The sequence below is a fragment of the Crocuta crocuta genome, unplaced genomic scaffold (assembly GCF_008692635.1).
Source record: "Crocuta crocuta isolate KB4526 unplaced genomic scaffold, BGI_CrCroc_1.0 scaffold18, whole genome shotgun sequence".
Taxonomy (NCBI): domain Eukaryota; kingdom Metazoa; phylum Chordata; class Mammalia; order Carnivora; family Hyaenidae; genus Crocuta; species Crocuta crocuta.
In genome coordinates this window covers 4,704,702-4,731,974 of record NW_027532589.1, presented here as the reverse complement: position 1 = coordinate 4,731,974, position 27,273 = coordinate 4,704,702, and the positions used below count along the sequence as shown (strand labels likewise).

General features: G+C 53.3%; 1 protein-coding gene across 3 annotated transcripts in view; it reads right to left on the bottom strand.

Moving 5' to 3' along the window:
• STEAP3 (STEAP3 metalloreductase) overlaps window positions 1-27,273 on the bottom strand; it is a 45,979-nt gene that overhangs the window by 12,645 nt on the left and 6,061 nt on the right. For 2 of the 3 annotated variants that reach the window (XR_013338917.1, XM_077779631.1), the window contains exons 2-3: window positions 5,099-5,598; window positions 2,910-3,437 (exon numbers count right to left, since the gene is read on the bottom strand). Coding sequence is in view for 2 of the 3 variants with exons in the window: in XM_077779631.1 (XP_077635757.1) it covers window positions 2,910-3,437; window positions 5,099-5,598 (1,028 nt within the window). In the remaining variant the exon portion in view is untranslated. Of the gene's footprint in view, window positions 1-2,909; window positions 3,438-5,098; window positions 5,599-27,106; window positions 27,139-27,273 lie in introns of those variants that run through there. The other variant, XM_077779633.1, reaches the window with a different exon arrangement.

The window sequence follows — 27,273 nt, the reverse complement described above, 5'->3', positions numbered from 1 at the left end:
GGGGGGCTGGGGGGGGGGGGTGAGGATGGCCTGAGGACAGGCTGGAAAAGTCACAGGACAGGCAGGAGTCTGAGAACAGCCTCAGCCCTCTATCTCAGAGCCAGCCCTCTATCCAGCTTCTACCCCAACACCTCCAGGTTCAGGAGACCCCCCGCCACTTCCGGGCTGCTCCGCCCGGTGTCAACCCCCCACCTCCATCTAACCACCCCTCTCCCTGACATACTCTGTCAGCCCTGGCTCTGCCCTCCAGAGCAATGTCCTCCAGGAGGACACTGTAAAGCCCCCTTGCATGACAGGCCTTCAGCGTCTCCAAGTGATCGTGTCCTATGGGAGGGATGGTTGCCTGGCAACCCCCATGGGGGTGGGGGGACCTGCAGCCCTACAGGGCTTTGGACCTCGGGAAAATCACCTCGCACTCGCCCCTCTGCACTCTGGCATTTGCATGGTGGCAAAACCGGATTAACGTAACGTCAAGCAGAGCCTTAGCAGGGCGGAGAATTTAGACAGTGGCAATCAGAGGGTGGGTGGGGGAACAGGGGGCACCGGGGTTTGCCTTGGGCTCTGGGAGGGAGAAGGCATCACTTTTGTCTCCACCCACGGCTTGAAGCACCTGCCACTCAGATGTGGGCAGCAAACACCGTGCTGGTCCCTGAGGGGCCATGCAGAGCCTCCTGCTGAGCAGGCTGGCTCATTTTAGAAGTAAGAAAATATCATGGAAGAGCATCGAAAACATTAGCACTGGGAGAGGCCTCGCTCTACATCAGGGCCTTGAGGACAGAAGAGGGGCTGTCACTTACTGAAGGTCAAGGTCTCTGTTCTAATGAGTGATGCTGGAGGCCAAGAGTTTAGGACTCTGGCCTTCAGCCTCCATGCCACCCCATGTCAGCTACAGCAATGGCCAAGACTGTCTTATTCCCTTCCGGGGCCGGAGGGTCTGGTAGAGCAGGAGCTCAGTGAATGAATGAATGAATGACCAGAGTTCTGAGACCGTTTACTCAACTGTGAATTTGGACTTATTTCCTCACAGGAAGCAGGAAGGATATAAGCATGGATCTGCAGCAGCATGGCTAGATCTGAATCCCAGCTCAGCCACTGACTGGCTGTGTGCCTTTGGTCAAGTTACATAACCTCTCTGTGCCTCAGTTTTCTCATCCATAAAATAAGGATGTAAAATCCGTAAAATAGTATAGCCCCTGCCTTGTTGGAATAAGGGTTAAATGAATTCACAGTATGTAAAGCGCTTAGAATGGTACCTGGAATATAGCATGCTCGGTTTAAGGGTTCGTGCCTATTGATTTTTCCCTTCCTTTCATTTCCAGAGGGCGTATTGCTTCTCTGCCTGAAATCTGGGGTTCTTCCTTCCTCGCAGGAAAGCCTAAGCCCACAGGCACAGTGATGCCAGGTGGCTGTGGGTGGGGAGGAATCAGGGCATCTGATGAGCCGCCAGCAGGGAAGTGGGGGCCCCAGGAGTGAACAGGGGCTGGGATCTGTGGTTCTCTGGCGGCGGCCCAGCCTTGCCTCCAGCTCCTGCCCTGGGGAAGCGGCCTGGCTTCTGAGGGGACAGCTCCATGGTTGGGAGGGGCCCGGCCCTGGTAAGATCCCTGCTTCCCAAGCAAGAACAGACACTTCCAGGGCCACCCAGGCCGAAGGAAGGGTGGATGAGAAGTATGTCACTGGCACCCAGGTCACACTCTGTTGGGGGACTAATATCCTACAGCGGGAAGGACCCATGTCCCTGGCTGGGGGGCGAATTAAGCAGATGGGGGGAAATAAAGGCAGTGTTACTTATGGACCTGAGCTTGGGACTCAGAACGATGGAGGCCCTGGGAGCCCGTTACCCAGGAGGGGGCATGAGGGGCCCTCTTCTGTGGGCACAGGTCCTAGTTAATGATGAGGTGCTGCTATCCGGCTCGGCCCGAAGGCCCCTCCACTCCCCAGGAACCCTTCTTGCAAATAAGCACCCCATGGGTTTCCTAAATGAATGGAAATTAACACCCCTCTTCTCCACCCCCCCACCCCCAAGCACCTTGCTCCTGCAGCCCTCCTCACCTCAGCTGACTGGCAACTGCATCAGGATGTTTTGGCCCAAACCTTGGAGTCTTCCCTAACGATGCCACATACCATCTGTCTATTTCAAAATTCTGTGTACTCTGGCTTCAAAATATGCTTTCAGGATTTTCTTGGCCCCTGCTGCTCCCACCCCACTCCAAGCCCCCACTGACTCCTGTCTGGGCTCCTGCGCAGCCTCCTAACGGCTCTCTCGGCATCTGCCTTTGACCTCCTATCATCACCTATCCTCCATGCAGCAGCGAGAGGCAGGTAAAACGTCAGGCGGATCACTTCCCCTACTCAAAACCCTTCACTGGCTTCCTGTTTCACTCAGAGTCTAAGGCCAAAGCCCTTCTTCCGCCTTCAGCGCCTCCCTGGGCTAGCTTCAACTACTCAGACCTAGCCCACCACCCTTTGCCCGGCGCCCGGAGGCCCCTCAAACGTGCCAGGAAGCTCCCACGTGAGGGCCTCGGCTCTTGCTGCTCCCTAGGCCGGCTGCCACTGGCCACTCTCCCCTCCTTCTGTCTCCGCTCACCTATCACCCCTTCGGCAAGGCCTCCCCTGGCCACCTTTAAGACTGTACTCCACTGTACTCCCTGCCTGGCTTTCCGAAGAGCCTAACTTGCAGCCCTACTGTGTGTGCTTCCCCGCCCTGGGCTGTGCCCACCAGCACAGGGTCTTTCCTGGGTGGTTCACGAATCCTCAGCACCTCGAGCGAGAGGCCAGGGCATGGCGGGGCGGGGCATGAGGTGCTGGGGCGGGGCCGCTGCCTGCTGGGGCGGGGCCAGGGGGGCCGGGACCACGGAGCCCGGGGAAGTGCCACGTACCTGTTCGATGGCTAGGTTGACCACACCACGTACCTGTTCGATGGCTAGGTTGACCACCTCGTAGCGGTTAACGCGGCCCAGGGGCAGGCAGAAGCTGTAGAGCGCGTGCAGGGCGGCGCAGAAGAAGCTGAGGAGGCCTATCTGCTTGCGGTGCTGCAGCCAGTGGTCCAGCCAGTCGGGGAAGCGGCGGTACTTGGTGCCCCGGCGCAGCTGCAGGGCGGCCGCCAGCACGCCGGGCAGGTACACCAGCGACAGCAGCACGTAGGCCACGCACGGCAGCGTCGTGTTGACCACAGACACGGGGAGCTTGTAGAACTTGCTCTTGCTGTCCCGCACGTAGGGCTGCAGGACGTCGCGCACGAAGTTATAGATGTAGAAGAAGATGAAGAGCCCCAGGGCCAGGAGGGTGGGCACCTTCCAGCCCGGGAGGAGGCGCAGGGGCATGGCCTCCACCTCCCGGGCCGAGACCAGGGCCCCCATGTCCACGGGCGTGAAGCCCATGGCCTGTACCAACTCGGAGACGGTGCGCTTGGCTTCCGGCTGGTCGCTGCAGATGGGCACCTGTGGAGAGGCGGCAGGGCGGGGGTCAGATTGGGTGGCGGGCTGCAGGGGTGGCCAGGGCCTCAGAGAGTGTCTAAGCCAAACTCCTCACTACGGGGCTGAGGAAACCGAGGCCAGGGGGCCACAGAAGGTAGTTCTGACTCCCAGGCCAGGGTCCTTCCTTGGATCCCTCTAGCCTCCCAGCCCCCAGGTCCAGCATGCCCCCGATCTAAAGAGAGGCCCCAGGGCTCACCTGGCAGTGAGCATTTTGTCCAGCTCACTGCCATCAGCAACCACAAACAACACACCCACCTAGGCAGCCCTCCAGGGCTCCCCGGAGTAGCTGCTTTGAGAACTGTGGCCAGCTCTGGGGGTCGCTCAGTAACTGGGTTTTGCAGACGGCCCAGAATGTGCAGCTGTGGTTACAGCTCCATCCCTCAGCGCATAGTGTCCCCTTCAGTGGTGTCCCTTGGCCCCCTACGGCCCTCAGCCACCACACGAGTCAACCCCGGCCTTGCTGCCCACCACATGCTCCACGCAGCACATTAGTGTCCTCAGATCTCTGAACACTGTGGCCTTGCTGACACTGTTATGGTCGGTCTGGTCCATAGCTGCTGATTTAGCACCTACTATGTGCCGGGCTTTATACATGCAGCCCTCAAGCCTGTAGGTTAGTATGTCCCCATTTTTCAGTGGCGTAAACTGAGGTCCAGGAGCATCATTTCTCACCTCTGTACCTTTGCACATTGTGCCCTCAGCCCAGAGTGTCCTCCCCGTTCCCTGAACCTGACAACATGAAGCGGGACCTAGCCGAAACTGACCTTGAATTCTTCCCTAGCCGGCTGCTAGCTCTGCTCCCTGCAGGCCCTGCCTCCCAGCTCTCCCCTGCCGTCCCTTGCCTGTCCACACACGGGAGCCCCATGATGCAGGCTGTAGGTAGGGTGCTCTGATCAGGGGTGCCGAGACAACTGTGGGCTCTCCCACAGACTGGCACAGAGCTGGGCAGAGGAGGCATCTGGGCTGGACAAACTGGTAGAAGTTCCCAGTTTGTTCCCACACCAGAGCCAGACATCCTTCCTCCAGGAAAATGCAGGTGGCCTCTTCACATTAAAAACCACCTCATCTTCATAAAAGCCCCTCCTCCCAAGAACGGTAGGCAGCCCTGGCCATTTCCTGGAGCCATTTTCCACCTCTAGAAAAAAACCTGCTATTGACAATTCTGAGAAACTGACTCAGTTCTTGGAAGCTCTTAGAATCAAAGAGCTAATGTTTGGGGCTTGTCTGCTTCCTCAGGACCTGGCACATACATGCGTTACTTTCCTCTTTCTCAGCCCACCCTCAACGCAAAGTCTGTCCTTTCCTGACTCCTAGTAGTAAAAAGAAAGTCATCAACCTCTTCCCCTTTGCCCAATGGGAAATCACGTGGTCACAGAAGAAAGAACATGGATTTCAGGCTCATATGAACTTGGTTCAAACCCCAGCTCTCCAGCCGTGGGACTTGGTCTAAGTAAGTTAATTAACATCCAGGAGCCTCCGTTTCCTGATCTGTAAAATGGAACTTTGCAGCGACGGGAGATGAGCTGAGGTAATGCACATAAAGAGCCTGGCATACCGAGGACCCTCCACGAAAGTTAGCCATTTACATTTATTGTGATGATGTCTGGAATTCCCCTGGCACCTACCTGCCTGTTCCCATCCCTCGGGCCGAACTGCAGGGTCCAGGCAGAGATGACGTTGAAGGCCTTGACCACTGTGCAGGTGGGGAAGAGGGAAGCCAGGTACTCAGCATTGGACTCGTGGTGCCCAAGGTGCTCCTGCTCCGTGGGGTTGCTCACATCCACCAGGATCTTGCCAGCCAGCTGGTCGCTGAGGCTGCACAGTGAGGAGTAATGCTCCCGGAACATGGCCACAAAGATGATACCAGGCGAATCCACTGCGTCTGCCTGGAAAGTCACTTGTGCCGCTGAGGGGAACAGCCCGGCCGTGCGCTTGGGGTTGCGGCTCCCCACCACCACACTGAAGCCGGAGCTCACCAGGCGTGTGACCAGGGAGCGGGCAAAGTCCCCGCTGCCCAGGACCCCCACTTTGGGGGACTCGCTGGGGATGTCGGCAAGGCTCCCATCACTGTCCATCAGGCGGCGGCTGATCAGAGGCTTGTCCATGTCTCCTGACATCTTGGCGGCTGGAAAGAAAGCAGAACTTGGTCAGTGGAAAGCTCCAATACCGTCTTTCATGTCACCTTCCTCTTTCTTGTCTGACCACATGGTGGTCAGACAGTCCCCCAGCAGCCCTTCGTGTTACTATATCCCAGCACAGAGGGACAAGCTGAGTGAGACCTAGCGCCTTCCCAGGGAGACTCGGGAAGAGGGGGAAGGACCTCTGCCCTCCACCCATTGTCCTTAGTCCTGGATTATTTCCTTGGGACACATTTGCAAATTTACAAGGGTGCGGAGAGAGAAGGGTATGGAATTTCCATGGTAAGTACCATGCAGTGCCGTCCTTCTCTTCAAAGGAGTATGTGACAGTTATCGTTAGAGCAGCTTGAAGGCAGGGGACCCTCATCTTATTTGATTTTGCGTTTCTCCATTGGTCATAGGGCCTGGTACCACGATGGTGCTCTATGTTTGAGTGACCTGAATCCTGCTCTCACAGGGTAGAAATGGAGTGAGACAGAATGGTGAGTGGGGCCTTGAGATTGGGTGTGTGCCCTGGGGTCTCCTTTACTGAGCCTCACATATGACAGAACATGATGGAAAACCTGGCTTTGGCCAGGAGTTTATAGTAAACTTAGACAGGAAACATTCTGCTGTCATTGTCACCAACTTCTTTTTTTTTTTTTAAGATTATTTATTTTGAGAGAAAGCATGAGTGCGTGAGCAGGGGAGGAGCAGAGGGAGAGAGGAGAGAGAATTCCAAGCAGGCTCCATGGTGTCAGCATGGAGCCCAGGACGAGCCCCGATCCCATGAACTGTGAGATTGTTACCGGAGCCAAAATCAAGAGTCGGACGTTTAAATGACCGAGCCACCCGGGTGCCCTGTCACCAACTTCTAACTGAAATTTGCTACGTCCCTCAAGGATGAACATAAGCAGCGAGACACAACAGTATTAGCAGTACCTGTCAGGTTGTCACCAGCACTGACCAGTGTCATATCACAAGTTTAATTGTCAAAGAGTTCTTCAAATACTATATAAACTTTTCACTAACTTAAAATCATGGTACATATGGGATACCTGGGCAACTCAGTCAGTTAAGCATCCAACTTCATCTCAGGTCATGATCTCATGCCTCATGAATTTGAGCTCCACATCGGGCTCTGTGCTGACAGCCTGGAGCCTGGAGCCTGCTTCCTGTGTCTCCCTCTCTCTGCCCCTCCCCCAGTTGCACTTGCTCTCTCTGTCTCTCTCTAAAAATAAACATTAAGAAAATTTAAAAAATCATAGTACATAGGAGCACCTAAATATATACAGCATATATTAATAGATGTAAAGGGAGAAATAGATGACCATACAATAACAATAGGGGACTTCACTATCCCACTTTCACCAATGGATGCAGACAGAAAAGCAACACAGAAACTGGACTTGAACTATACTTTCGCCCAAATAAACCTAACAGACACACACAGAACATCCCATCCAACAGCAACAGAATACACGTTCTCTTCATGTATCCACAGAATATTCTACAGGATAGAAACTCTTTAAAATATTGGTATTGAAGGAGTATACCTCCACATAATAAAAATGATATAAGACAAGCCCATACTAAAATCATACTCAATAGGGAGAAGCTGAAAGCTTTTCCTCCAAGATCAGGAACAAGGATGCCCCTCTTGTCACTTCTCTTTAACATAGTACTAGATATCTTAGCCAGAGAAGTTAGGCAAGAAAAAGACAGAGAAGGCATCCATATTGGGAAAGAAGAAGTAAAATTTGTCCCCGTTTGCAGATGACATGATCTTACATATAGAAAACTCTAAAGACTCCACATGAAAAAAGCCTGTTAAAACTAAGAAACTAATTCAGCAAAGTTGCAGGATACAAATTAACATACAAATATCAGTTGTTTTTCTTTCTTTCTCTCTTTCTTTCTTTTCTTTCTTTTTTTAGTTTATTTATTGAGAGAGAGAAAAAGAGAGGGAGGGAGAGCCAGAGAGAGAGAGAGGGAGAGAGAATCCCAAGCAGGCTCCATGCTGGCAGCACAAAGCCGTAAGTGGGGCTCGATCTCACCAACTGTGAGATCATGACCTGAGCCAAAATAGAATCGGGCACTTAACCGACTGAGCCACCCAGGCACCCCAAGTAGCGCTTCTAAGCATTAACAATGAACTAGCTGAAAAAGAAATGAGGAAAAGAATCCCATTTACAATACCATTGAAAAGAATAAAATACTTAGGAATAAATTTAATAAAAAGGTGAAACATCTGTATATACAAAACTATGAAAAATGATGAAAGAAATTCAAGACACAAATAAATAGGAAGATATCCTATGATCATGGATTGAAAGAATTAATATTGTTAAAATATCCATAGGACTTAAAGTGATCTATAGATTTAAAGCAATCTCTATCAAAATTCCAATGGTATTTTTCACAGATATAGGAAAACCAATCCTAAGATTTGTATGGAACTGCAGAAGAGCCCCAAATAGCTAAAGCAATCTTGAGCAAGAAGAACAAAGCTGGAGGCATCACACTTCCCAATTTCAAATTATATTACAAAGCTATAGGAATCAAAACAGTGTAATACTGGCATAAAAAGACACAGAGATCAATGGAATAGAGTCCAGAAATAAACTCATGCATATAAAGTCAACTTATCTTCAACAGGTGTCAAGAATACCCATTGGGGAAAGGACAGTCTCCTCAATAAGCGGTGCTGGGAAAACTGGATATACTCATGCAGAAGAATGAAACTAGACCCTTGCCTCACACCATACACAGAAACCAACCTAAAATGGATTAAGGACTTGCTCCAAAAGGATGTAAAACCTGAACTGTATAACTCCTAGAAGGAAACATGGGAAAAGACTCCTTGACATGTGTCTTGGCAACACTTTGTTTTGTTTTTGATTTAATACCAAAAGCACAGGCAACAAAAGTAAAGACAAATTAGGGAGACTACATCAAACCAAAAACCTTTAGCACCGCAAAGGAAACAATAAACAAAATGAAAAGGCAACCTATGGAACAGGATAAAATATTTGTAAACCATCTATCCAACATAGGAGTAATTTCGAAAATATGTAAGGTACTCATACAACTTAGTAGTAAGCAAAACAGGGGCTGCAGGGTGGCCCAGTTGGTTAAGAATTCGACTTTGACTCAGGCCATGATCTCACAGTTTGTGGGTTTGAGCCACACATTGGGCTCTGAGCCCAGGTCAGAGCCTGGAGCCTACTTCAGATTCTGTGTCTCCTCTCTTTCTGCCCCTCCCCTGCTTGCTCTCTCTCTCCCTCTCTAATAACCATTAAAAAAAAATTGTAAACAAAACAAGACAACCTCCCCCAACAAACAATTCAATTAAAAAATGGGCAAAGAACCTGTAGACATTTTTCCAAAGATGACATACAGATGGCCAACGAGTAGATAAAAAGATGCTCAACATCACTAATCATCAGGGAATGTAATGCTGAACCACAATGACCTATCTCCTCAAACCTGTTAGGATGCCTAGTACCAAAAAGTCAAAAGAGAATACATGTTGGTGAGGATGTGCAGAAAAGGGAACCCTTGTGTATCATTGATGGGAATGTAAATTGGTGCTGCCATTTTACATTTACATAGAAAACAGCATGGAGGCGCCTCAAAATATTAGAAGTAGAAATACCATATGATCCAGCAATCCATCTTCTGGGTATTTATCCAAAGGAAACAGCATCTCTATTTCGAAGAGATAGCTGCCCCCCACGTTTATGGCATGATTGATTACTAACAGTAGACAAGATATGAAAACGACCTAAGTGTCCACTGATGATGAATGGATAAAGGAAAGATTGTGTGTATACACAATGGAATATTGTTCAACCTCAAAAATGAAGGAAATCCTTACAGTTGTGCCAACAGGGATGAACCTGGACGACATTATGCTACATGAAAGAAACCAACACAGAAGGACCAATACGGCAACATTCCATTTGTATGTAGAATCTGAAAAAGTCAAACTTAGCAGCGGAAAGTAGAATGGTCACCAGAGGCTGGAAGGTGGGGAGATGGGGGTCAAATGGCATTCATTCTCAGTTATAAGATGAACAAATTTGAGAGATCTAATGTATAACATGGTGACTAATGTATAGTCATATAACCGTATGCATGTATATACCGTATATATAGTCACATGCCACAGTCATATATAACCGTATATACTGTATATATAGAGTACTGTATACTTGAAATTTGCTGAGAGGAGCTCTCCAGTGTTCCCAATGGTGGTAATTATGTAAAGAGGTGGGTACGTTAATGACCTTGATTGTGGTAATCATGTCAGTGTCTATGTATATCAAAACATCACATTGTACACCTTAAATACATAGATAGCATCGTCCATTGTACCACAGTAAGGGTGGGAGTAAATATCAGACCTGCCATGTTGTTATTTAACGTACTGATAAAGAAGCACGCATATTACTGCTGCACACTTAAAAACCTATTTTGGGAGCTGTGTTTCACTATAATTGGTCTCCTTTGTAACCCTAGGTTACTTTGCGTATGTAAGAGCATTATTCTAAGCAGAACTCGAGAGGGGCTTCGCCAGCCTGTCAATCCTCGGCAGAGAAGGGCTAGACCCGCTGCCAGCAGGAGCCGGTGGAGCAGCAGGGGTGGCTTTTAACCCCCTCTTCCCATTTTCCACAGCAGTGTCCTGGGTGAGGGATGCATGTGTGTATGGTGGGTTCAGGGTCTACTGCAACGGAGGGGGGGCGGGGGGACCAGGAGACTGTGCCTCAGCTCTATCGTGGACCCTCTGCGTGTCCTCCTCCAACAAGCCCTGTGTCTCTCTGGGCCCCAGCTGAGACCTTTGCAGGTCACACTTTGCTCGGAGATGACAGATAACGCAATCTTAAAAGGTTCTGAAAACTGCCACCTGGACATTTGATAAGGCAGCGGTGGCAACAGCTCCTGTTTAGGGGGTACCTACTGCTGCTCTAAGGCCTTTCCACAGTGACAGTCACCTAGGCCTCACAGAACCCCACAGAGTAGGTGCAATTAGAAGCCCCAACTTAAAGAGGAGGCAACTGAGGCTCAGAGAGGTTGAGGAGCGTGCTCCAGGCGGCACAGAGGGTAATGGGGAATGTAAAAGGGAACACAGGTCTGCCGGCCTCTGAAGCTAAGCTTCCCCAAGAGTCTTACTGCCTGGACAGAGGACGTGTCCAGAGATACCCCAGTGAGCAGAGCTGGGACCCTGTGGCTGAGACAAGGGGGTAGGGTAGAAGGGGACACGCCTTGCAGCCAGGACCCCTCCCACCCCCTCCAGCTCATGTGGGACTCCCTTGCACGCTCTGATGGGCACAGTCCCTCCCTGAAAAATGGGAGAGAGTTTTCTGCCTGGTTCTGAGAACAAGGCTATTTTTCCAAACGGCGATGGGCTGCCCTTCGTAGATGCAAGCGGGGCTCTTGATGACCCCCCGCAGCGCCGGCCTGGGAGCCGCCTGTCTGTGGAAGGCCACCTTTGGCACCCAACTCTGCCTGGGCCTGTCAGTGCCTCGGTCTCCCCAGCTGTACAAGGGACACAATCACAGCACCCGCCTGAAGGGGAGGTTGTGGGAATAAAGAAGTTGATCTACGCAAAGCCCTTAGAACAGCTGGGCCCTCGGTGGGTGTCGGTCAGTAGTCCTAAGCACATACTCGCTGCACCAGCAGCAGGGGTGAGGCAAAGCAAGGGCACAGAAGACCCCAACACCCCTTCGGCCCTGGGCAAGGGGGGACGGTCAGGACGCAGGCTTTGCTGGTGGCCTCAGGCTCCGGGACCAGCACGGGGGATTTGGGTGGAGGCGAATGTAAACTGCTCCACAGGGACTTCCGTGTTCCCTGTGTCACTCAGATACACGGGGGCCTTCCCCATTCACTGCACCAGCCACCCAGGGACGCCAGCCCTGCCGGGACTTTTGGCCCTATGGGGAGGGGGTGGGTAACCACCTGAAGCCTCCAGTCATGTTTGTTAGCAATTTGGAGGGACCCCGGGTGGGTCCTTCCCGGACAGAAGAGTCTCTTTTGCCCTCTCCCTCCTCTGTCTCCTATTGCTGGAGTAACTACCATGTGCTGAACACTTTTTTCCCTAACATTTATTATTTTTGAGAGAAAGAGACCGCATGAGCAGGAGAAGGGCAGAGAGAGAGAAAGGGAGACACAGAAGAAGGTGCTATGTCTGTGCCGACAGCTCCCTCCCTGGGTGAAGGGAGGTCAGGAGGCACAAAGCCTAGAGGCCCCAGGGGTCCAGCGCAGCCCCGTGCCTGTCCATGTGGCCCAGAGGTAAGAGAGTGAGTGACTAATCCTGGATGGGCCCTGGCTCCCTGGTTCTATTTACAGATCCGGAGGAGGGAGGAGGGAAGTGGGAGGCAGGGGATCAAATTACAGCTGGAGTGGGGGTGGCAGGCAGGGCCTGCAGGGGCACACAGGCCTGCCCCCCCACCAACCCTCCCTCCGTCCCACACAAAAGGGCACTGAGGCTCCCTGTGCGGGAACCGGCACAAACCGCGTGCCCCAAATGCTCTGGGTGTTTGCCCGGGCTTGCCTGGTTCCTCCCACTTGCCAGCAAGGTCATGCCATGGGCTGCACTTGTGGCTGGGAGCCCTGTGGGGCCCGCGGGCTCCCCTTCCCGCCGTCTGGCAGGCCACTCACAGTAGCTAGTCCCGACACGGGCAGCCGGCCCTACGGCCTCTCCTGGGTGGCCAGCAATCATCCCTTCAGGCCCAAGTGGTGAGGGCAGTCCACGTCCTCAGAGGGGTCAGGGCGGGGCCAGATGTGGTGGTGGCGGGGCTGGCCCTGGCAGCCTGGCAGCTGGACGGAGGCGGGGTGCCCTCCACCCCCTCCCGCGCCGAGGTGGACCTGAGCCTACATTTCTGGCCCTGGGCACAAGAGAGGGCAGTAGCACAGCTCTTACTCTCAAGTGGCCCACAGTTCGCTTCAAACTTGGTTTAAACTCTATCCGGTCAGTAAAATTCAATATGAGGCAGGGGGCAGTGGGGAGGGACGCATTCCTATTACAGCTCTTTTCACTTATAAGTTAACTATATGAAAAATGTTACAGTTCGTGCTGACAAATCGTCACAGAGAACACAAAACAATGCTGGACGTCATGAGCCCCCGGGAGACACACGTTAAAACCATGCGATGCCACTCTACTCCACCTGGACGTGCAACAAGACACAGAGAAGGGGTGCTGGTGACGATCTAGAAGCGCTGGAAGCCACCTCCCCTCCCAGGGTTGACATTACAGCAGTACAAAATGAGCAGCCACCGTGAAAGGCAGTCCTCGAACAGACGACTTCTGTAGGACGCCATTCCACTCCTAAGTAGGCACCCGGGAGAACTGAAAACACACGAAAATGTCTACACCAGCATTCCCGGTGCTCACAACACACCACACGTTGAAACAACCCAACATCCATCAACGGGTGACTCGATAAAGAAAACGTACCCTAGCCACACGATGGAGTATCAATCAGCAATAAAAAGCCGTTAAGTACTGATCCAGGCTATGACGCGGTGGATCTTGGAAACAGTATGTTAAATGAAAGAAGCCAGCCGCCAAAAAGCCACACGTTGTAGGACTCCATTTATGTGAAATGCCCAGGATGGGCAAGCCCATAAAGACAGAAAGTGGATTAGTGGTTTGCCAGGAAAAGGGCGGGGGCAGGGGAAATGTTAAGTGATGGCTCATTGGTACAGGGTTTCTTTTTCAAGTGATGAAACAATTCTGTTTTTTTAAAGCATTTTTTAAAAATGTTTTATTTATTTCTAGGAGAGAGAGAGAGAGAGAGACAGCGTGAGCAGAGGAGGGTCAGAGAGAGAGGGAGTCACAGACTGAAACAGGCTCCAGGCTCTGGGATGGCAGTCAGCACAGAGCCCGACGCGGGGCTCGAACCCACAAACCGCGAGATCATGACCTAAGCGAAAGTCGGACTCTCAACCGACTAAGCCACCCAGGCGCCCCTTAAAGCATTTTTTAAAATGTTTATTCATTTTTGAGAGACAGAGAGAGACTGAGCGCGAACGGGGGAGGGGCAGAGAGAGAGGGAGACACAGAATCGGAAGCAGGTTCCAGGCTCTGAGCTGTCAGCACAGACCCCGACACAGGGCTCGAACCCACACACCGGGAGGTCATGACCTGAGCTGAAGCCGGACACTTAACTCACTGAGCCACCCAGGTACCCTGAAACTGTTCTCTTTTTAAAATTTATTTCTTCTTGAGAGAGAGAGAGACAGAGAGAGAAATAGAAAGAGAGAGAGAGAGAGAGAGAGAGAGAGAGAGACAGGGGGGTGGGGGGTGGAGAGAGAGAATCCCAGGCAGGCTGTGAACTGTCAGTGTGCAGGGCTCAAACTCACAAATCAGGAGATCATGACCTGAGGTGAAATCAAGAGTTAGAGGTTTAACTAACTGGGGCCCCCAGGCCCCCCAGTGATGTAACTATTCTAAGGTGTAGGGTGGTGACAGCTGTACACCTCTGCGAACATATTAAAAACCACTGGGTTGTATACTTTAGAGGGGTGAGTTGTATGGTATGTGAGTTATAACTCAATAACGTTATTATAAAAAAAAAAAGAAATTGAGGGGTGCCTGGGTGGCTCAGTTGGTTTAGTGTCTAACTCTTGGTTTTGGCTCAGGCCATGATCTCACAGTTTGTGGGTTCAAGTCCCACATCGGGCTCTGCGCTTACACTGTGCTGCCTGCTTGGGATTCTGTCTCCCTCTCCTCCCTCCTTCTCTCTCTCTCTCTCAAAATAAATAAACTTAAAACAACATACCAAAAAAGGGAAATGGAGTGCATGAACCAAGAATACACCTGCCTTGGGTGACAGTCCAGGGGCTCCTCGTGGACTTAATGCATGGATTCCGTGACATCAGCGTTGGTGGCTCTAAGTCATTCCCTGGCCATTTCCCACATATCCGACTTCCTGAGCCCCATGACCTCTAGAAAAGTGAGGCTTATGTATTCAGAGCTACGAATTACTGTTGTTGGGGAGATGGCATCATGGGCTAGCTTACTTGGCTTCCTTCCACTCATGCAGCTTGTTCCCTGAGCTCCACACCACGCAGGCAGACAGCCACCCAGGGCCACAGTGCGCGGCGTGCAAGGAAGGTACTGAGGTCTGAGGCCCACCCTTCTGGCCCCTGGGATGGGTCAGTGAGCAAGGCAAATGGGCGTCAATGAGAGGGGGCAGAGATGTGTCATCTGCTACTCTCCCAAACGACAGAGAGTTTACATAAGGACGAGCAGCCAGAAACTAGCACACAGTTGATAATCTCCTAGTATGAGGTCTAATTCAGCAGAGGATCGGCCCCCAAGAGCCATCGTGGTCACTGGGAGCATGTCCTGCCAGGCTAGGCTGCCTCCCCTGAGTACAGCCATGAGATCGCAGGTTCAGGAAAAGGTCTGGATGTTCCAGATTTGCTCAGGATCACCGCTGTAGTAAACTGCAAGGTAGGCCAGCAAGAACCCGGGCCTGGAGGCAGCTGGGGCTGTATTTCAGCCCAACCCCTCACTAGCTAGGTGGCCTCACCAAGTCACGTTACCTCTCTGAGCTTCAGTTTCCTCGTCCATACCCACCTACGTGTTACCCGCTTAAATGAGATGTAGTAAGGATTACGGGACAAAGTGCCACCACCAGAGCACGCTGAATTCGCTCCCTTTTCATGTTCCTCTCTTGTCTACGATTTTTAAAAACCTTTAGTCTGCGTAAAGCAGAAATAGAAGCACCTCAATCAATACATGGCGTTCTGTGCTGACTGGAAAAACTTACTCTATAATTTTCTAAAAATGTGCCCCGAGATGACGGCCTGGAGGGATGCACACGTTTCCCACCGAGGCAACTGCGGGGAGCGGCTGGCCGCTCTTTGGGGCCCAGGGAGTGGAAGAAGAGGGCGCGGCAGAACACAGATGGGAGGGAGAAGTAGGCAGAGGCCGGTGGCCGGGAGTGGGGCCCGAGGGTGGTTTGGGACTGGGCGGTGGGCCCCCTGAGCTCTCTGAGGACTGCCAGCCCAACATCCGGCTCCCTGCAAGCGAAGGTCCTCATGCCACTGGTGTCCCCAGGCCACCCTCCCTCCCCAGGATCCCCAGCTCCCGGATCAAATCCACAGCAGCTGCCTCTCTGTCCCCGAAAGCAGCCCTTTTCCCCACCGAAGGTATTGCTCTCTTTCCCGTCAGTCTCCTCCCCGGGCTCTCAGCTCCTCGGGGGGTGGGAATGGAGTCAGACTCACTTCCGCGACCCCAGCGCTCAGCCCACCCAGTGACACGCATGTACCAGGTCACACCCGAGCTGCACCTGGGTCATGGCGGGGAGGGGGAGCTTGTTAAAACACACTGCTGGGCTCCCTCCCCGGAACTGTTGCTGCTGCTGCTCCTCCTCCCAGCACCATACTTTGAAGACTGCTTCAGACGAGGGGCATAAGGGGCGCCTCGGGGGCTTGGTCAGTTGAGCGTCCGACCTCAGCTCAGGTCAGGATCTCACAGTGTGTGGGTTCGAGCCCCGCGTCGGGATCTGTGCTGACAGCCCAGAGCCTGGAGTTTGCTTCCGATTCTGTGTCTCCCTCTCTCTCTGCCCCTCCCCTGCTCGCTCTCTGTCTCTCTCAAAAATAAACACACATTTAAAAAAGTTATTTTTAAAGAAAATGAGCATAAAAGGGGCTGTGCAAGGGGTGAACCTCTCCAGATTCGACTTTTTTCCTGGGGTTTTAAGGTCAGGCCCAGCCCCTAGTCTCCCTCCCAAGTCCTCCCTGTTCCCCAGGACTCTTGCTATCAGTGCTCTCTCCCTCTGCTCCCTTCAGCCTTGGGAGGCAGGTGCTTGTGGCCCACCCCTGCATACCTCTTGGGCCACGCAGAGCTGGGTCCCTCCCGTGAAAAGGCGATCAGGGCCATGGCAACATTGCCCCGAGGCAGTGAGGCAAACTCACCACAAGGTGCTCTCAGCACCCCCCTCCCCGCACGTGGATCACCAGGCCCACTGCAGGCTGAGGGAGAAGACAGGGGCAGTGCCGGGCAACCACACAGATCCTGGGGGGCCCAGGAGTCCCCAACTCCCTGACTGGAGACACCTTCCCGGAGGACCGAGTTTTCTGGATGGCCGAGAATTCAGGTGGCCTGACTTCATACCCAGGGCTCCTCCACTGGCACAGTTTGACAGGTGGGTCAGGAAGAAGTGTTCACTGGACCAGTTCATTACCACTCACTGCCAGTAGAGAGGCAGGATGGCAGTCAGTGCTGGTCGGCAGGGGGAAGGACAAAGTCCCCATGGTCAGCACCAAGGCCAGAGGCTTGACACAGAGAAATTGTGAAGCCCTTAGGTCTCCATGCTGCATGACACCCACCCCACCCTCCCCGCCCCAGAGGGGGGGCACCACCTACGTTGTAATCCACATAAACAGTAAGTAACCTCTATAATTGTGCAGTGCACACCCTGTGCGTCTGTATGCAATAGTTGGTCCTACGGATCCTGGTCTGCAAAATGTCCTCATTTGTTATTCCCTGACTGAATATCTACTATGTACCCATTCTGGAAGGGGGCCAGAAGATGGTCTAGCCTCTTGGGGCACTTAGGGGAGAGGCCAGTTGCGCCCTGTGGTGAGGACAGAAGTGCTTTCATGAGGGCAAGCCCAGGCACTGGGGAGAGCCAGGGAGTGGCTTATCTCTGCCCAGTGAGGTCAGGGCGCTGGCGTGTGGGGGCAGCTGGCTCCCTAAGGGCTGGTTAATCCAGCCAGGCTGGAGGCTATCAGGCAGCGGCTGCTGCTGTATCTGCAGCCTCAGCGTCTGGGGCTGGGTGGCTTCCTGCTTTCCAGGGACACCTGGAGCTGCAAATCCTGGGGCCAGATGGATCTCCTGTGGGCTGTGGCTGCCCCCCGCACCCCCCATGCCAGAATCAGAGATCAGAGCCCCCAATCACTGGGCAGAATGAGATGTAGACATGGGGAAAGGAGCAGAAGCACCCAAGGCAAATAAGGGCAGTGCCAGGGGCTTCTGCCAAGGGGCTCAGCCCGCCTCACGGGCCTGCCTCCTGAGCTTGGTTGGAGATGCATGCTTCCCCAGCTGATGGGCCACTTTTTCAAAAAAGCTTCAGAGAGGCTCTCCCAGAGTCTCGGCAGCATCTTCCTCTGGGCTCCTAAGGGCCCTGAGAGTCAGCCTCCACCCTCCAAATGCTCTGTGTAGGGGAGGGCAATGCAATTACTTCCCACCCACCAAGGGCTGACTCCATGCAGACCTCTGACATTTGCAAGAACGCCTGAGAGCTCAAAAGGCTGGTCCAGGCAGCGCTGGGAGACCTCCTGGCCTCCTCCCGGCCCCTTAAAACACGGGACCTCGCGCACTTTCCATCTGGCACTTTACCACTGACTGCACACACTGGTTTGTTTTTCTACCACCCCACTCCAGTGGGGGTCGCTTCTTACTCATTTCTGTGTCTCTAGCACCTATACTGGGGCCTGGCATCAACTAGGTGCTCGATTAATGTTCATGGCTTGAATGGCTTAACTGCTAGTGTCTGGGCCTTGCGGGCTCACAGTGCCCCTAGGAGTCCTGGCTGTTCTCAGAACCTAGCAGACCTTCCTGTACCCCGTGGTGATTAAACACGACCATGAATTTCTAATCCCTACCACAGCCCGATCATGTTGTCAGACCCGGCCACCCATTTCAGTCTTTGATACACTTAATCACTCAGAGACTTATTAGGCACAGATGAGTTTAAACACAGACTCACACAGCTCTGGCCGAAGTGGAATATCAAACACCAGAGGTGAGGCATATCGGGGTACAGCCTGGCACATGGGTACCCATGAAAGAGGGCTTTGGGGATGCTGAAGCAATGGCTCCAGGGCCTATGGGCTTCTGACCCAGGAGGAAACCATCATTCAGAATGGTCTGCCCAGCCTGCCTGAGGGATGTCCAGGTGAGAGGCCTGGCTGTGGCCACCTGACTTAGACCTCATGCTTTTTCCTGCCCAGGTCACAGATTTAATCTTTTTGCCTGGAAAGCCCCATCCCTCCAAATGACAAAATTCAAGGTCCGGCAGAAAGGTGACCTTTTCTGCGAAGCCCTCACACTACCTCCTCTTCAAGACAGAACGAATCCCTGCTCTCTGAGCCTCATGACTCTCTGCAGCACAGATACCAGGATGGGGCCAGCATACAACGATGGCTACTTTCCCTTAGGAGTAGATGGTGATGGGGTCCCTGACCCTCCACCCATCTCCATCACCCCTCCCCAGGCGCTAATGTTGATAGTAAAACTAACACCCTTTGATATATATATTTCATATTGCTATTCCCGGTCAGGTGAAATGAATAACAGCTTCTGTAAAACCTTTCCCATTTTATGAATCTGAAAGAAACAAGCTCAGTAAAAAGCTGGCTACTTGCTATGCAAATAGAAGCAGCTTACGGGAAGTCTTCTAGTTCCCCCTGCCTTCCCCACAGGACTGCCCCTAAAGTTACATCATGTAGAAATTCCGGGCATCCCCAGCGCTGCGAGGTCCACCCTCACTTAACAGAGGCAGTGGGACAGTCACAGCCCAGCACCTAGCAAGAGCCTGGCACGTGGCACATCTGCAATAATCAGGAGTCAGAGGAAAGGCAGACACTGGGTGGTGCGGCCAGACTCCGAGTGTGGAGAGATCCTGACCGTGAACTTGCACTCTCGGGGGCTGGCCTGCATACAGCTATCATGATTTCCATTTTGCAGATGAGAAAACTGAGGTTCACTGAAGCCTTTCTTAAGGTCCGCAAGTTGACTCTTGCCCTCGTCCCACCTAGTCCCTGCATGCAAGCAGCCTCCAGGGTGGTGAGGCCAGGCAGCTCGTGCTGTGGGCATGAGTAATAGCCAGTCACCAGGTCTGCACGGGGTTCGGGGGGGAGGGGGGTTTGCTCCCTTCCTCCCGCCTTTCCATCCGCCCTACTGAGCTGCCCAGACTCACAAGTTCCAGCCTCTCATTCTCAGCTATTTCTGCAAATCCAGGGCTGCCCTCTATCCTAGATCCCAAACCATGCCAGCTGGGTCCCAGGCCCTCCCTCTCCCTCAGCCTGAAGGGTCCCAGAGGCAAGAAGGAGGCTCCGCCTGGGCCCAGGCACCCACCCCAGATCCCTCACAGCTGACCTGAGTGGGGACAGGGCAAAGGAAGTCAGTCTCAAACCAGGGTTTAAAAGCTGGGTTAGAGCCGCACACATCTTAATTGGTACATTTCTATTTTCTCTGTGGGCATTGTTCCTTTCTGATGGCCTCTTACAAACATTTTACTGTCGTCTTTCTTACACTACTGCCTGGAATCGTTATTTAGACATCATAAAAAATAAAACCATTATATTTTTAAAGAAAGGCTGAGAATTCCTACAAAAGAGAATACAAAAAGCTTGGGCAGGTGCACACACACACAGGCCCATCCACACATATATCTACGTGCAAGTTTAGTCTGCCAGAAAAAAAAAGGTTTCTCACCATACCGCTTTGCACAGTAGAAGTGAATGAATAATTGATAGGGCTTTTTCCAAACACTGAGAATTTTTAAATCATTCTAGAAAAATCCGGTTCGATTACTTACAGCCGCAGTTCTGCACTAAACCAACTCAGAAACGGTTACCAATAAGTAAAGTGTACAATTCCCAAAGGGCCAGCCTTCCACGGACTTGCATCGTAAACATGAACATCTTTTTTTTGATCCATCAGAGCCCACAAAGCCACTGCTCTAACTGAAGGCACCATCCGATCCATCCACGAACCCTTGACTTTGAGAAAGGTTCCCGACTTTACAGACAGATGATGATGTTTCCCACTTTATTTGGGCAAGAACTTCATCTCACTGCACTCTTTACCACCAGTTCCAAATGAGCGGTGCCTGAGCTGAGGCCAAGTTCTTGCGACTCCCTGAGAGGCTGGGGCATGCGTAAGTGGGCCCGGGGTTGGTGGCACTTGTGGGAGAGGCCCGCGTGCCACCATGCCACCCTGGATCTGCGCCCTAACCGCACTCACCAACAATGGGCTGATGCGACATCTTGCCAACACCAGTGTCAGAAGCAGGAGTCCCCTGACGGCCCCACTGGGATCCAGGCCACCGCTTCTCACTCGGTCTCCCTCCGATGCGTGGGCAGCAGGACTCTGACTCAGAAGGCAGGGCTCAGGCTGACCCTCACAGGAGAGGGCCCTGCCGGGCCTGGACAGCTGCCCCCACCCCCGGCCTACACGCCAGCTCCTGGCCACAGGGACTGGCCCGGGAGTGCTGACTGATGCTTGGTTACAGACTGCACTGCAAGATAGCCCTTCTGGTTGATGCTTCCTGTTTAGGGAGGAAACTTCACTGGTGATAATTAGTGGCTCAGACTGCAGCATCTTTGCCACAGGATCTGAGGCAGGACAGCCAGCAGAGCCCACAATGCATCAAATGAGTACGTGTCATCCAACGCAGGGTGGGCCACCTCCCCGTGTGTGTGTGTGTGTGTGTGTGTGTGTGTGTGTGTGTGTGTGTGTGTAAGAGAGAGAGACAGAGAGGTACATTTACTCTTCAAATTACAAAGCCAAACATAACGGCCGCAGAAAGTGGCAATTTATCAATTGCTCTGGGGGTGATTATTGCAATCACCGCCGCGTCTTTGGCTTGTGATTGTTTTCTCAGCATTTTGTGCCAATGAAGGCTTCGTGGTGGCCTTTATTTGCCTGTCGGTACCCACAGTGTGGAGACAGCAGGAGCCACAGACAGAAGACAGCACTGTCACGGGGCAAAGCAGGGGTGGGATGTGCCTTCCTGCTGCTGCTGGCTTTTCTAGTGACCCCAGAGGCCAGGCTTATGGCTTATGGCATGGAGGGAGGCCAGAGGTTTGGAGGCTTTTTATCATTGACATTAATGACACCAAATCCAGGCTTAGGACAAGTATATGCAACTGCTTTCAACTGGTTTGAAAACTGGTGATCTCGGAAAACAGGAGCTTTGGGTAACCCTGGGTGTCTGGATAAGCAGAATACCACGGCCGGGCTCCGGGCAGGCTCACTCTGTTATTATAAGCAGTAGAACAGCGCCTGCATGGCCGTCTCAGCGCTGTGGCCCAGGGTCCTGTCTCCTCCACCAGAGAGAAACCTCCTGCGGGCAGCGGTATTCTTCAATCTCCCGAGTCCAGCAACAGCCGGTCCACACAGACAGACCTCCCCTGCCTTAGCTCATCTTCCATTCCCTCCTTTCTAGTCTCTGCCACCCCCCACTTCTGCCAATGTACATTACCTCCACCTTACGTCTTGACATCTGGTCCAGCCAAATCCCCCCTCCTCAGGCACTGAAGACACCTCCCAGCACCCCCAGCCCTGCAATGGTCTCTCCTGGCTCTGCATTCACAGAGGTTCGAAGCAGACAGACCTGGGTGTGAATTCAGATTCAGCTGCATCAGCAGTGTGATCTTGGGCAGATTCCTTTCCTTCTCTGTTCTGATGATTAAGTAAAACAGTGAAAGTGAAAGCCCCCAGACCCACATCTCAGGGCTGCTTTGGTTTACACATTTCCTGCGTTTCCCTGTGGACCGCTCACTGCATGCTGTTCTGGAATCTTCTCCCTCTGCATGCCTGGGGGTGCTGCGGGGGTCACTCAGCTTCCCAATCAGACTGTAAGCTCTCTGAGGGCAGAGAGCTGGCGCGGCCCTGTGCAGCCACACAGCCCTGCTGAGGGTACTCTGCTGTGAGGCCCCAAGATGCCTTCGGGCTGATGGGGCTCAGGCGGTGTTGTCTAAAGGTAGTGAGTGCAGATTGGGATCGCCGTGAACACGGGATCACAGGGGAGCTTAGGCGGCAGGTTTCTAGGCAGTCCTAGCCTCCCCAGCCCCTCCCAGCCCCTCCCACCCCCGCTGCTGCCCCGATTCAGCAATTGGGACGGGCTCAGCATCCTCTGTTCCTACCGAAGCTTCTGGGGGGCTCCCACCCCTTTGAAGAGGTTGTACTGTCAGGAACTCATACTTTTCTTAAGAAAGCAAACCCTCCAGGCGTGGCTGGGCAGGAGCACACCCACAGTTCGGACAGGGGTCCAGGTCAGCTGTGACTCATCTCCTGGGGCTTTCAGTGAGCCCTCAGCTGTGCCCTGAGCTCCCCTGCTCCCTTGCCGCCCACAGCCATGCTAGATTAGAACGTTCAAGAAGAACCGTAGCAAAGGTTACAGGAAGACAACAGGCCCAAGAGGCGACACACAACAGAGCATTGTCAGCCTTCCAATCCGGGAGCAGCAGGAGGGCAGGGCTTTCCTGGACAGAAGTCCCCAACTCCCAACACGATCTTTGGCGGCCCCGCCCGGCACCGGCCTGTTTCCTTCCCTTCCAGTTCCAGCCGCTACCTTATTTCTGACCAGTCCGGAGCCACCTGCAGAGACCAACCACAAAGGGCCTGGTCTTACCTCTCATGGCTGCTCACTGGACGGTGGCGACTGGATGCCCCACCCCACCCACCGTATCCCACGTACAGGCCTGGCTGGTCACACAGCCTCGGCATGGCCCCTCGGATTCCAAACCTCAGATTCCAGAGCACCCTAGTGATGCTACAGTCACCCTATCTTCACGCAGATGTCACCTGTAGGGCCCGTGTCACAGTCCATACCCTCCTGCTGTATGCCTGAAAATGATTCACCTTCAAAGAGACCCTCACCCCGACTGCAGGACATACTGTCACCTCCCAAGCCCGCCAGTAAAGTTACAAGCCTACCCTCTGCCCAGCCTGATGGCCGCACCACAAGCATCGGGTGTTAAGCACCGGGAAGGGTCATCCTCCACAGGCCCCAGCACGCTGGCTTGGAGAAACCTGACATCTTCTCCGATAACTGAGATGGCCCATTTGCTGGCCCCTATACCTCTGATTGACTTTATTATCTTGCGGCTCTATTTTCTTACAGGTTAATCTCCTAATCGGATAGCTCTGGAACACTTAGGAATGGGTTTGCTGATACTCCACCTGGCTCTCATTAGGCAGACGCGAGTGAGGCAGGAAGAAGTTAATGCCTGATTGCAGGACAATTAGTGCCCACCTGTTGCACATTCTGCCAGGTGACTGTGATTTATGAGGACCCACTGATTGGGAAGAGCTGAGCAGCCGGTAATTCTCCAGTGCTCCGGGGGCGGAGAGACACCTTCTGCCCAGGTTGAAGTGACAAAGGCAGGCCTTTTCTGATCCTGCACAAGTCAGAATTCAGTCGCCGCTCCCGCCCTGATCGCACACATGTTGGTCAGTAACCCCAGCTAGGCTCTGCCGTCTCTGGGTTCGGATCCTGGCTCGCATGAGTTGTGAGACCTGGGCCTCCATGATGCTGAGCCCCCTCACTTCTAATCAGAACTAAGCGGGGGGGCGCCTGGCTGGCTCAGCTGGTTAAGTGTAGGACCCTTGATTTCAGCTCAGATCATGATTTTGTGACTTCAAGCCCCGCACAGGGCTTTGCGCTGACTATGCAGAGCCTACTTGGGATTCTCTCTCTCCCCCTACCTTGCTCATACTCTCTTTCTCTCAAAATAAAGACTTAAAAAAAATAAGTGGAGAGTGTGGGTTTTTGCAGCATTAGAAATGACAATGGACACTCATCTCACCGGAAGTGGGACTCAAGTCTTGAGTGCCTAGCACCAAGATGGTGTTCAGTACATGTTTGTTGAATGAATATATACATATATAAATAAGTATATATATGAGCATATACATATATATAAGCACATATATATGTATATATATAAGCACATATATATGTGTATATATATATATATAAGCTAGTAGTTAAGGGCTTCTCAAGTTTGGGGTGGAAAGAATGAAGTCTCGTGTTTACCTGGGAAAATGACATCTACCTCCTTAAGAGACTTAAAGGTTCAAATGTGCTTATGCATATACAACACTTGGGGCCTGACAGGTGGGGAACTGAATGTTCAGTGACGATGACTGTCATTTCAGGTGTGATCCAAGCAGCGTCCGTGGCATGCCAAGGAGGTGAAGGGCTGACCTGTAGACATCTGGGCAGGTCGGAGAGCTGGCAGGCCCAGCTGCAGAGGGCAGCAGGAGGAAATGAGAATTCTGTAGTCAAATGTCTGAAAATCACCTAGAGTGGCCTGTCCCCATGCCTTCGCTCCCTGCTCCAAGTTCTGTAACCTCCACAGCCTCCTGGATTCGGGACGAGTTGACAAGGACAGGATCTGAGTGGGAAAAGAGCCCCCCTCCCCCCAACCCCTGGGAGGGAGGAAAAGAGCCAGCTTGGCTTTGGTTTTTAATAACTGCTTTAAAAGGCAAGCTTCCTGGTTTTAAATCAAGAGGCCCGTTCTCGGTCCAGATGCTAGAAAGCAGTTTCACGGAGCACTCATCTTCTGCAGCTTGGGCCACCCAGGCAAGGGAGACGTGGCCACGATGCCAGCGGGGAGGGCGGGAAAGGGTAGAGCCAGCCTCAGAGAGCCAGGACATCACCGCAGAGCCTGCGTGCCAACCTGCCTGAGTGTTCTTTTGCAGCCTGGACAGGGAGTGAGGCAGGAGGCCCAGACTTTTCCTCCCAGTCTGGAAGGCACAGGCATTAAGCAGGGAGCCTCGAACCCTGAGCCCCGCGGCCAGCTCTACAACACAGAAGAGGATGTGGAGGCCACTCTCTGGGTTTTAGCTACCCTTTTCTAGTGAACTGAGGGGCTCGGACTGGAAGAGCAATGAGCCTCAAAGGTCCCCAGCTGATTAACACTCAAATCCTGGGGGAAGTGGGGAGGATCTGATATTTATTGCACTCCTAAAACTCATCACTTCACACAACTAATCCCTCAGCCAGGCATTACTGTCACTTTTATAGAGATAGCGAGTGTGGCATCCCTTAGCAAGGTTTTCCAGATGAAGCAGCAAGTGCGGAGAGCTGAGGACTGGGCCAAGGTCACATGGTAAAGAGCCAAGCTTCACACTCGGTTCCACCTGACTGCAAAGCCAGGGGCTCCNACCCGCCCCCTCCACCCCCACAGCTTAGGTGCACACCTTTGGACCACAGTCATTAACTCTCACTTCTTAATTACCAGGAGCCCTCCCCAATACTCTGATAAGTGCAAGGAGGGAAGGGCCATGGGGCAAGGACAGGAAATGAACTGGACAGGTCACATCTGTGATCCCAGGGTGACCACAGGTCCTGGGGAGCTCAGCAGGCTTGGGACTGGCTGTCCCACCTCCTAGTGAACAGGTGGCCCGGAATGAGCTCTGTGCTGGCTCTGAGGTCACCCCATGCCGACACCAGGCCTTCCCCCATGTTGCCCGGCTAAGGCCACCTGCCCATCATTCAAGACCTCCTTCAGGAAACCATCTAAACCTCACTGATGCCCCCTGCCCCACTAAGTCCATTTACCCATCAGACAATGATCCAGCACCTGCTCCAAGCTGCCCCATTACCCCCCTCCCCATTTCCACAGGCCACCAGGGATGGAGACAGGCACAGAGATGAGCAAGACAATCTCGGTCCTCCAGGTGCTCCTGGCTGGGTACAGGGCAGGGGTCATGAAGACCCAGAATCAGTCAGTGGTGGATGGGATCTAGGCATCTGTATTTTTAACCAACCAGGCAGGTGGCTGAGGGGAGGCACACCCCTGTGAGACCCTTTGGCCTTGTGACTCTCCTGGACCCCAGCACTGCATTTTCTGGGCTGCCACCTCTGAGAACGTGCCCTGTCAGTCCCACCAGCAGGCTGTAAGTCCGATAGATCTGTGTGCAAATCCCTATTTCTGCAACTTGTTACCTGTGTATCTTTGCCAAAAATACCTGTGCTTTTTGAGGCTCAGTTTCCCCATCTGTAACGAGATGACAGCCGTGCCTTCCTGTCCTGAGGATTAACTGGGACAGTGCCTGCGTAGCAAGCTTCTTGGCACAGATAAATGCACAATAAATGTCCGCTATTAATTATACCATCACTGCACTCTGACGGACAGAAATACTTCCCTGGGGCTATTTCCAGAACCCCACTTCTAGAGTCTGTTTCGGAGGCGGCCCTGGACACCTGAGAGGCCTTTCGGTGCCCTCTGCCAGGGCTCCTGCACGACCTGCCCTCATTTTCTCCCTGGCTTCCGCCTCTTGGCCCCCAAAGACATTATTAGCTTCGTGCACCTTCCCTTTCATCTACCTGGAGCGCCCAAAGTTCCAACCACACCCCTGTGGGCAGCCTGCCCCCAGGTTTCGGGGAAATAGGCAGGAGGGTTGAGTTTCCAAGGCAAGAGCTCACGGCCAGAGGCAGCCACTGGTCAGCCTGGCCCCTTCCAGTCCAAGGTCGGGCGCCCCGCCCCGGTCGGCCTGTTCCGCAGGGGCTGACAAGCGCCTGGGAGGCCCCGCGGGTAAGGTCCCGCCCATCGCTCCCCGCCCGTCCCTGAGAACCGCCGGCCGGAGCCTCGGGGACCTAGGACCTGCGCACTTGGCCGGTCCGCAGGGCTGCAGCCCGGCTCCGGACGCGCGTTCTCACTAGTCCCGCCCCGGGCAGGGCGCCCCCGGCCCTGCCTCCCTGCACCGCGCACGCGGCTGGCGTCCCCAGGGAGCAGGCGCGCAGAGTGGGGGACCTGGGATCCGGGTCCTCTGCCGCCAGGCGCACGTGGCTCGGTCGCAGCGGCCCCGGTGGCCCGCAGACGCGTGGCGGCGCCCGGCTTCGGAGCGGCGGTGGCGCAGGGTGCAGCAGGGGTCCCAGGCACACAGCCCCGCGAAACGCGGCGGAGGGTGGTCACTCACC